The sequence below is a fragment of the Strix aluco genome, chromosome 2, assembly GCF_031877795.1.
Source record: "Strix aluco isolate bStrAlu1 chromosome 2, bStrAlu1.hap1, whole genome shotgun sequence".
NCBI lineage: Eukaryota > Metazoa > Chordata > Aves > Strigiformes > Strigidae > Strix > Strix aluco.
This window is the reverse complement of record NC_133932.1, coordinates 1,687,174-1,698,768: the sequence shown is the minus strand read 5'-3', so window position 1 is coordinate 1,698,768 and position 11,595 is coordinate 1,687,174. Positions and strand designations below refer to the sequence as shown.

General features: G+C 42.2%; 1 protein-coding gene across 6 annotated transcripts; it reads right to left on the bottom strand.

Annotated features, from left to right (window-relative positions):
* Positions 1–336: 336 nt before the first annotated feature.
* SLC35A5 (solute carrier family 35 member A5) lies at positions 337–11,507 on the bottom strand. 6 transcript variants are annotated; one of them, XM_074807906.1, is made up of 7 exons: positions 11,419–11,507; positions 10,226–10,378; positions 9,309–9,407; positions 7,586–7,719; positions 4,389–4,456; positions 2,586–3,381; positions 337–1,403 (listed from the first exon to the last, which is right to left on the bottom strand). In XM_074807906.1, the coding sequence occupies exons 2-7, from the start codon at positions 10,353–10,355 to the stop codon at positions 1,335–1,337; spliced, it is 1,296 nt and encodes a 431-aa protein (XP_074664007.1). In that variant the 5' UTR covers positions 10,356–10,378; positions 11,419–11,507; the 3' UTR covers positions 337–1,334. The 6 variants fall into 6 exon arrangements, with proteins under 6 accessions (XP_074664007.1, XP_074663991.1, XP_074663999.1 ...); XM_074807890.1 differs by lacking the exon at positions 11,419–11,507 and adding an exon at positions 11,145–11,316; XM_074807898.1 differs by lacking the exon at positions 11,419–11,507 and having other exon boundaries at positions 10,226–11,037.
* Positions 11,508–11,595: the final 88 nt, after the last annotated feature.

Genomic DNA, 11,595 nt, shown 5'->3' with positions numbered 1-11,595 from the left:
CACCACCCTTTTAAAATTCTCTGAATTATTTGGAACCTATTTTTCATCTCACTCAAAACACAGTCCAGCAGACGCCTCAACAGTGATTCCAAGATCACTATGCCTGGCACTCTGCAGAATGATTCCTCTTTCTGCAAAATGAATGCAAGACCTTATCAGTCTGATGGGGTGGAGCAACACCAAATGATACGACCACCTGCACCCTCTTGCTCAGTGCTCCTGATGTGGAAGGGCATCACTGTAGCTGCATATTTGTTTTCAGACAGTGGCCTCGGTGCAGACTAAGCCTCCACACATAGCTACTCTAAACACAAAAAAAACCCTGTGATGCATTCATACTGTATAACACACTTTTGTTTTATTCAAGCTCTTTCCAAATTAGGCCACATAAATTGCATGTAAAATTCACACTCTGCTACAAAGGCATTCCAGATTTCCATTTCCCCAGACACTGGGAGACAGGCACACAACAATCTCACACTGAAAATGTGAGGAGAACTAGTGGCTGAAATCAGTGAAATCTATTCTGCTCTCAGTCACATCAGAGAAAATCACAAAGAAAGGACTCCACAGGAGTCAGTACAGAGTTACACTGAGTAAAAACAGGAATGAAGACAAAATTAAGACCATTCAAACAAATCGTACTCTAGAGATCTGCCTGTTTGACAGATCAACATACCCTTAACCCAAATTATTTATTATACATTCTCAAGTGAAGGTCTGATGAGATTGATTCAGAGGGACTCTTACTGAGCTAGGGATATGTCAATCTGAATTGCCAAAATACAATAAAACCAACAATATGCCTCATTATTTATGAGGTTATTAGCAACATCTTAAGTCCTGAAAAGAAAACTTACTGGAGCACTTGTACATTGGAAGATGCAGCAAAAACATTAATCAACACATTCACATCACATCTGCAAGGTGGAGAACAGTTTTGTCTCTGCTTTGCTAACCAAGGAATTCATACAGGAAGTTGCAGTGACTCAGGACAGTCAATCAAAGCCATCAAAAGACATATGGTTAAGAGTCCAGGACTGCCTTCCACAATGTACCACATGTCACCCAGACCACTGAGTCCAGGGTCCAAGCCTCTTCTTGCTTGCATCAGTTACAAATTTTGTTTCTTTCAGCAGATTTACATGAACAGGAAGAGGGAATACAACTCTCTGTATATATGGCTTGAATGTTTTCCTCATCCACCTCTGACATCCAGCCCCAAAATAGTCTCAATTGCTCTGCAAGTGGGGAAAAATGATCCTTCTGTATGTTAATAAAACATTAACATTCTCTCACTGTGAGTAACAGCACTCCTCTGAGCCAGCCTCATCTTAGAGAGAATCTTCATCTGTATCGATGTCACTGCTTGGTTTGTTCAATCTCTCAAATTCTTCTCCATCCTACAGGCAGGAACCAGAAGCAAAAGAGAACAACATAAGCAAAAGTTATCTTGTTATTAATACAAAAAAAAAAAAAAAAAAAAGAAAAGAAAAAGAGTAAAGTTTATTTTGAAGGCATCACTTATATAAAATCAAACCCCTGAAATTTAAATCTCTTACCAGTGTGTTATAACCTTGCTCTAGGATATATATACTCATAAAATCATCCCCTGTAACTTTAACACTTTTTAGTTACTCACTCCCTAAAACATCTTATAGCCCATTCCTTCATCAGGAAGCCTGCTCACATAGTGCTGTTTGTTTTTACCAGGGCTGCTCAGTTGTAAGTGTTAAAATAGGTAACGCCTGGTATACCAAAAAGATACGACTTTGTGTTATTTACTGCTTGTTAAGCAACAACCTAAAAAGGCACCATGTGGAATTTCTGGAAAATACCTCTTCCAAGTTTAATGTTTCTTAGAATTAAATGGAGACAGCACTCTCTGCTGCATGCAATGTGTATTACAGAACACATCTGTACAGGCAAACTAGATCCACAACCCTTCCACCTTAGACTGACTGCTCAGCTAAACTGAATGACACATCTAAGAGCAAGCCCTCCCTGCCACGTTCTAGTTAACTAGATCACTATTCAAATTAGGACAAAAAACAGTAACGGGCCTGGAGGAAATGTTTCCTAAGAAAAAAAACATGTTGCAACTCTGTATTTAAACATTATCTTTTTGCGTTTGGGTATCTTTGACTGTTAAGACGGAAAGAATCTTAACAGCAAATACATTAACTTCTTCATGATGTGGGCTCAACTACATAGAATTATCAGTTCTACTTAAGTACAATTATTTCCCAGGCATCAATTCCAATTTCTGGATGCTCAGGGCCAGTAAAATACTTTTGTTATAAAGGTTTCAAGAAAGGATTTGTACAAAGCTGAAGGTGCTCACAGGACTCTCTATAGTCACAGCGGAAAGCAATGCTGACCTAGGCTTCGTGAACTCCAAAAGTCGAATATGCAAAGCAATACCCCATCACTTTAAAAGATTTTAAGAAGCACTAAGGAGTTTTGGTGTCTGAGTTAAGGGATGAGTCTGGTCACGTGCAAAATGAATCTTCCAAAAATCCCATAGCATAAATGGAGGTGAAACAAAAGAGAAACCAGAGGAGACAAGTACTGAAAAGCCTTACCCCACTTGACCTCTCCCATGCATCTCCTTTGACGAGTTTGCCCCTTTCCCGCAGAGTGGCATATTCCAGGCCTCTTGGTTTACTGGCATTATAGATGAATATGGAGAGAAGCACTACAGGAGCTTCCAAAAAGAACTCTAGAGAAGGCCTGAAGTCAAAGATGACGAACGAGACGGTGGTGATGATGACAGTGGTGATCTGAGCAGTCATAACATGGAACATATTGTCTCGGAACTTCAAGATGAAGGCTACAGACAGCCCCAGGAAAGCTGTGACAAATATGAGAGCCACCGAGAAGATGTTGTGCCCATAAAAGAATCCACAATTCCCTATCTGTCGCCGGTCCTTAGCCCGCAGCCCCAGCATAAGCCCATTGAACAGCACCCCAAAGGCATAGAGCTTGCTGTTCTGCATGAAGATGCTTTCAGCGAGCTGATCTCCATCTTTCAAGATCTTTTCATTGTAGATGTTAGCCAGGGCAGAAATGAAACACTGCACTAGAATAAGCAGATGGCCCAGGCTGAGGCGGAGAGGTTTCAATGCTCCTGCCATGGTACTGGTGACATTCCACTGGAAGCTGGGAAGGAAACTTGGTGCCATGCAGTTGCCCTTTTCCAGGCATGCTTCCTCAGGCCCGGCATAGAGAAGGCAGTGGTTAGATGGACTGAAAAACATATTGTGATGGAATCCATGTACAGCCAAGCTTTGCTGATGGCCTCCAGTTCCCAGAGTCAGGGCAACGATGGACAGGAATAAAATCACTAGAGACGCCCATTGAACCCAAGAGAGTTTTCGCCTAGGAGTAGACAAAAAAAGCCACCAACTTTAGAAACACAGTGGCACAAATTAAATGACAGGAGAACAAGTTCTATCGAACACATAAAAGACATCATGCCACAGAGGAGGAGACAGAGACAGATGCAAGGAAAATCTTGGCATTTCAGAATTGACAGTAAAATGCCAAAACGCAGCACGCTTTTCTACAGCAAGGGGGGCCCAGCCTGGCAATCACAGAAATACAAAATGGAGTATTCTATAGAGATAAGTTAAGGAAAGTCCTTCAAGATCATGACTGCCTGACAACTTAAAAGCAACTGTTGTCTCTGTGGGAACACAGGTCTGATGGATAAAAAGAAATCACAGACATTCAAATAATTACCCTCTTTCTTTGGTAAACTTCCACTACATTTCATTTTTCCCCCATGATTTTGTACCCTTTTCTAGTATTTTATGATGGTAAATCATATAAATCTATAAAAGCCTGTTTATCTTGGGGAATATATAGGACAGTCTGGTTTTTGTCCCATGAATAATGAAGAAGGGACATATAATTACTTTTTAAAACATACTACACAGTTGACCAGAAACACATCAGGGCTGGCACAATATTACCAAAGACACCTCTACCTTTCACTCTTACATATCTCATTGCCTCTTGTTAGATTACATTTATATTCAATTAAGAATTACAACAGACTGGAAAGAAGTACTGCTAATCACGAAATATGAGATTTAATGCACAAATTAAAGTACCCAAACCTTAATTCTGACCATCCAATAACTATATAATCATGATTTCAGTTGTTTTCTATTACAGATAACCAAATGTGCAGAGGTATGTAGGGACTCCTAATAAACTATTATTTTCTACATCTTCAGATGTAGAAAACAAAGCCACCTCTCCAAGTTGGTATAGAAACCACAAGAGAATTACTGTTCCCATCAGACAAAGAGAAAGAATGTAGCTTAGCTTCTTCATCGATAAGATAAAATATTTCATTTACTTTAGTAAACTCTACTTACTTTAGCACTATCCTGAAGAGAAGAGCTGTTGTTATAATGACAAAATTTGAGAAGAGTACAGCCATTGCCTAGAAGGAGAAGGAGGGGAACAAAGTTATACTCCAGTCATCGTATGAACATCAAAAGCCCACCAACTTCAAGTGTTCACCTTTCTGCAAGGTTCCAGAGTGAAAAGCATCATCCTGGTACTGAACTTTTTTCCTTACCCAAGTGGTAGAATAACATGTCCCTAAAATGACATTCAAGTCCCATTTCAAAACCTCAAGCAAACCACAGAGTCTAAGTTCCACTGTAGTGGGGAAAGCTGTACTGAAACAGAGACGTGAGGAAACCAATCCAGCGGAAAACTTACTTCACAAAAAAGAAAATGGTTTGGACTTCTGTCAGGTCAGTTCCTCAGGCAGGTTGACCAGTCAGCTGCAAAAACATCTGGGTCAGCACGAAGGGGAAAGTTGCTCCAAAATTAAAATAAGAAAAGATATGGGCAAGGTCAGGCTGCTTCTGGCTGCAGTGGCAGCTTGCAGCGTTCACGAAATCCCAGACTTGGACAAGGCATTTGCAGAAAATCAACTTCCTGTATGGCAAGTGCATTTGCTGCATCATTTATCAAAGGCAAGGAGGTGCTCGGCTTGAATTTTCAAGACTACAACTGTACTAAAAAAAAAAAAAAATCACCTATTTCAAAGTACAGCTGAAGACAGCTCTAAAGCTCCTGTCTAATTTGGGAATAGCTGTATAATAATGACAGTGCCTTAATGATCCCACGCTGCAAACTCCTTGTGGCAAGGATTGTCTTTTAGGTCTCTGTGTTGGAGACTCTCTACTGGAACACTGGACCAAGAGGAAGCTCTTTTAGGCACTGCAGTTACCATTAAAGATCAGAATCTACCAGCACCAGTGGGGAAAAAAGGTTCTTTTTTGGGGGTGGGGGGATTTCTCAAATTGTGTGTTATTCAGGTCTGCCCTGTGTAGTCAGTACACATACAAAAATCTAGGCATCTGAACTCTTTCCTCCAATTCAGCCTTAGAGTGAGATCACATTTTTAGACAATTTTACGCAAAAACATACACAGATTCAGAAGTGCAAAACACAGACTTTATCTTGAACTTTCTCATCTGCATTTCCACACTCCCAATTCTGCGGTAACAGAGCCTTTTTCATTTACCAGAGAAAAAGCACAGGCCCTTTTCCGATTACCTTAGTTCCACTCTATTCCAACATACTATCTGCTGAATAATTAATCTCACCTAACAGCACAACATAGGGTCTCAAGTAAGCTGAAGGCTGACACATGAGACATCTGCCTAAGAAACCACAGCTTCATTTTCCACTTTGCAAGATTACAACTCAATAAATATTCGTGTTAGTTGAACTCTGTGGAAGGAGAAAAATATTGAATAACAAATGAATCTGGCAGAAATCACTCTGGAAAAAAAGAGGCTTGATGCAAAATGTACAAATGTTCCACGTATACTCTTGGCTTTGCTTTACAGTCAAAGCCTCCCACCCAACATCTCTGGTAACGTAATATGATCAAAATCTACAGCAGGATAGTTACAAGGAATTAATTTTGAGTTGCTTTGTTCTCTGAGACCTCAGGGGACCTCTGTCCTAGATGAGGAGGAGTAAGAAAAAAATTTACCAAAGATCACCATGCCACTAACATGTCACAAACAAAGTTTCTAAAAAATAAGTCTTATCACTAGGAAATGTTAGCCACTAAAGAGTATAGTTATAGCTGAAGCTTCAAGCAAAAAAATCTCACCAAAGCAACTCTGTACTTCAAGTAACTGCTCACCCAGGTGCTACTTAGTCCCAAACCTAAAGTCACATGAAACCAAGTTCAGTCAGGTATGGCCTCCCTCTTTCAAGCATCTTGCCTCCACCTTTTCACTTACCGCAGCCTTGCAAACTGTCAAGGTATTCTATCTCACAGGTATTTAGTTATCTCTTTTAATACTTGTTTACCATGATAATGTTAAAATTTTAGCTAACCCCCATAAAATATATCCAGTTAGAAGGTATAAGACACTAAGAGTTCTAAAAAAGAAGAATCTTAGAGCATATGTTCTGAGGGGAGAAACACAAGGTGTGCGTGGTGGGGGTGTGTGTAAAATATAAAAGCTCTGCATATTACAAAAGATGACCTTAACCGAGCCAAATCACATTGCTTAAGAAAGCAAGTGTTTATGTAACCTTCTAAACATCAGGCTTTGCTATTATAAACAACATAGCTGAATTTCCTTCCTAAACAAAAAAAACCCCACCATCAAAAACCACACACACAACAAACCACAGAACCAAGCACCCATGTATGTTATTTTAAGATATCTGACCCTTGATTTTAATTAGATTTTTTCAGCCAGGTCCTATTCTAGACTCTGGTCTGTCCCTGACAGAAACATACACCTAAAAGGACAATATTTTAAAGAGAAATTCTGAAAGAGAAGGAACAGAGACATTTATACTTATTTTTAATGTCAAATGGAGGCAACCACAGTATTTTATAGCAATTACTAACCATCTGTTTCCATCTAACTTCAGAGGTTCTGAACCAAAAATAAAAATGAAAATAAAAGAAAGCACAAGAACTGTACTATTTCCTGAGCATGTAGATTCATCCAGAAGGATGAATGTAGCTACAAGAAAGTACCAATTAAATTTTATGCTTAAGCATAACTGATTAAAAAAATGCAAAAATTAAGAGTCAAACAGTTTTCTTCCTCCCCTCCTTAGTTCCTGTTACACTTACTGCCTTTGTGGGATTACATTTACTCACTTTTCTTTGGAGTCAGTGAGGAAAGAAAACAAGTCATCATGTGAAGTCACATACATAAAGTGGTAGAAGCCACACAAAAAGCACAGCTCAAACACTAGAAGATGAGCAAATGCACTGAAAGAGAAATACAGAGTTGAAGAAACCAGAGGGAAAGCACTGAAAACCTGGCTAGTACTTAAGCAATTCAGCCTGTTTCTAAATCACTTCAGATGGAGAAAATGCACAGAGACTCTACTGAGAGCTGTACGACACTGACCAGTGGGCAAGAGAACAGGAAGGTCTGGCTGGTCAGGTAAAAGATCATTCTTTTACCTGCAAATCTTGCCTTGCCAGTGTTACAACTGCAGATAGTCTAAGGGCAATGTTACCTACCACTAAGACATTGGAAGACACTTTATTCCGTATACGTATACTTACTGGCTGTAGGTAGGACAGTACGTAGAAGACAATCAAGTTATCCAGAAAGTAAAGAAAGGCAGGAATTGACCATTTCATGGAATTACAAAAATTCCTCCAGGAAAGACATCCAAAGGGATGATCCAAACAACCCTCTGAAAGGAAAAGAAATCAGTAAGACATCTTTCTTATTATCAAAAGCCCATTCCCTTACAACAGAATAGGTACCACTGTTCTGTTTTCAGGAACACTGTTGGACTGAAAGAACTAACGTACCACAGCCCTCTGGCAACGTAGAGGACAGATCCAGGGCAGAACACACAGCTGGAGCAGCAATCCCATGTCTACAGGCATTCGCCTCCTTGCTTCAGCAGAGAAAACATCAAGGAACCTGTTGCCCCCATCAGAGTATTTGTCCACTGGGAGCAAAAATTCAGCTATCAATCATTCTTTGAGGGCCGAAAAGCACCCCAAAGTCCCCACGCAACAGCGATGTCATTACTGGGTACAATTCTCTGATGATTATCAATCAAATCTAGAACCGAAACAATGACACAGGCAGTGGATCTGTTCATGTAGCACCCAAAGGGCAGCCAGTGATGTCAGAAATGCAAAATAAACCACAAGTCAGTATCTGTAGCAGACAGCACATGATCTGGGTGAAAAGAGAACATACAGGAAGAAGGAAGAAAGGACAAGGCACAAAGAATGACATTTACTTAGGTATTCAGGACACACACTTTAGGAGGAAGACTGTGATAACCTTAAACTACTCTAGAGTTGGTGACAGAAGTACTTTGTTAGCACAAATTCAAGATTACACAGTGCTATCTAATCCTCTTCTGAACCACCACGGAGTTCAGCAAAAATCAGATTTCTGGAAGGAAAAAAAAAAAAAAGACAGACAACCAGAAAAAGTGTAATCAGCAGTAGCCAATGATGGCAAAAACTGACTGAACAGACTTACTGTCTTAGGTATGTCTGTACTAAGTGGTGGAGGTAAAAATTTCAGCAGCTTGCCAGAGCCGTGACTGTCACCCTCTTCCAATTTAAACCTCTGTTCTCTACTATTTTGAAATGCTATGAAGTTAACCTCTCATCCTTTTAACATCAGGAGAGAAAAGCCAAGAAAGATAAAAGAAAAATAGCCTGCAATGGAAAAACAGTAGCTAGGGAAGCCTGGCACTGCTTTTTCTGACAGCTTTTTCAAGCTGCCTTGAATTATAACATTGCTATGTTGCTTCTGACTCCAATACCAATGCACACACACAAAACCTCTGCAGTGGAAGGTGGTGGTGCTTTTAAATAACAGTGGTCAGAACAACCAAACATAAAGGCCAGCCCCTGAGTTAGTGCAATTTATAAGCTTCTGTTCAGTCATGACTTCACAGTGAGGTGACTCCTATTACCCTAGCATGATACTGTGTTAAATTCTGAAAATGTTAGACTCTGTCTTCATTATGCTTTCTAATTCAACTTACCTGTCCCCATTTCAGCTACTGTACACACAACTCAAGAACACCTGAATTTATAGCACAAAATAAGAGTTAAAGTAAACTTTAGTAATAATTCTGCATGAAGACACAAATCCAGTGAACCTTACTAGCAGGACCTACTCCAATCTACTACATGTGAATCCATCATTTAAAGAAAAAAAAAAAAAAAAGAACAAAAAAAGGGATTTGAAGTACAGTAAATCTTAGAAAGTCAACACATTTTAGTTACTTTAAACATAAATACTTACCTTTTTTCTTAACCCATAGTGCCAATACCACACACAGCACTAGTTTTACTACTTCAGAACATATGTTCACTGTTGTAGGCAGGTAATCGTATTTGTTATCTGTGGGATTCAGCAAATCATAGAGAGCACACAATCAGATTTTGTCTCCTGCATTCATCATTAGAGCAAGAAACTATTTTAACCCCTCCAGTCAGAATTTTAACCATTTTCCATAAATGCAAAAGGCTATGTCAGCACTTTCATTATAAATATTCAAATTTTTATGATATACAACTTCCTGAACAGCCTCCTTCCTGGGCTGAAATCTTTCCTCATTTGGTCCCAGTTAGAGCAGAAGTTTTTGGAAGAACTCAAGAACATCACTGTTTTAAAAAAAATTAAAAATGGGAATGTTTTCCCCAAACACCAATATGCTTTTTTTTTTTCCCCCCTCACAAAAAATGGCTTCCAGGACAGCATAAACTTCTTCTAGGACTGTATCTTTTCTTTGATAGCATATTTTGCTGATACTTGGTGAAAGGAGAAGCAGTAATACTAGCCACTTATAGCACACCCACTATGACACCACTTTTCTCCTAAGCCTGTTGCAAGACAAATATTTCAGTCAAGACATGTACCATGGATAGTGCTTACATAATAATTTAGTCTTTGAAAATCCGCTCTAAAATAATTCACTGTTTCATCTTTTAAGGGCGAATCTCCACATGGATCATACACCTTGCAACCCAAGTTATCACTCTCTGTTAGACCAGTGATGATACAGATTTCCAGTACAGAAATACATGTCACTATTTATATAGTAGAATGTTTATGCCAAGAACTCTGCAGGTGGAGAACTAGGCTTTTGAGTGTGCATTTTACCCTAAACATCAACTCCTCCTTATTTAAGGTACATTATGTTTGTTGCCCAACAGCACCTTCATTGGCAGAATACTTCATCAGGAGGATTCGACTTGAGCCCAAGGCAATAAACACTCCTCCAAGCAGAAAGGTATAGATGGTTGTCTTGGAGCAAAACACAAACCGGCTACAGCACTTGCTCTTCATTCTGCTGTCTTGCTGTCAATGCCCTTTGGATGACAAAATGAAAATACACTATAAATAGTACTTCCAGAAACTGGTTAAACAAGGTGAAATGTTGGTATTTTACTGGTTTGTGTTATTTTATATAACAACTGTGGAATGAGATCATGGCTTGTGATGTAAGCATTAGATTTTTCTTTTTTATTTTAAAAAATATATAAAATTAAGAGAGAAGGATATGCTATGAGGAGCAGCAAAGTGGGACGAACAACGTATGCACAGCGACTCAGAAGGTGGCACAGAGAGGCCAGCTGTCAGAACGGTGCATCTGTGGAACACTGATTAGCTAAAACGATTAAACAAATGACATGTTTATTTCTCTTTAATATTTTTTAAAGTGTTCTTGTCCCTAATCCCAGCAAGGAAAAGTTCTGCAGCTGTGGTGAGAGAGTATCACCTCAAGAGATGACCTGGCGCTTGTGCCCAGGAGGCCGGGGCCGGCACACGGGTTGCTGGGGGCAGAGCCTGGGCCGCACCCGCGGTCTCCGCCGTTACTCGGCCGACCCGTTAACGGGCCCACAGGTCTGAAAAACGGGCCAGCAGACAGCCGGCCCCTGTGCCGGGGTGGGAAGGGGGAAGGCCCCTGGGGCCGGCGGCGGGCAGGACGCCCGTTAACGGCCGCGCCATCCCTTCGCGGCCGCCGCGGTTCGCGCTTCGCACCCCCCCCCACCACAGCGGGGCCGGCGGCACCCCGGGGCGGCAGGGAGAGCGGCCTCAAACCGGGCCCCGCGGAGTCCCGGGGCGAACACCCACCTCGCAGCGCTGGCGGGAGCGCTCCCCCGCCCTGACGCCCGGCTCGCCGAGCTCCGCCGGCCGCCGTCTGCCACGTCGCTGCCTGCAGCCGGGAGCGGGGCCGCGGCCGCGCGGGGGGAGCCGGGCTGCGAGGCGGCAGCGGCCGGTGCTCGGGCGCCGCGGCCGGGCGCACACGAGCTCCCCCTCACCCCCGCTGCACGCCCCCGGCGCCCATCCCCAGGCGCCCCGCCCCGCCCCGCCGCAGCCGGGGGCGCTGCCCGGTTCCCGCCCTCACCTGCTGGGGCGGGGCCCTCCCGCGCGCGCACCCGGCCCCGCCCCTCCCGGCCGCGTGACGGCGGGGAACCGGGCCGGGCCCCGCCCCAGCGCTCGCCCCTCCTCGGCCTCCTGAGCCGCCCCCCCGCCCCTTCCGAAGGGGACCGGGACGCGCCATGAGTCACCGCTTGTCCCGCCC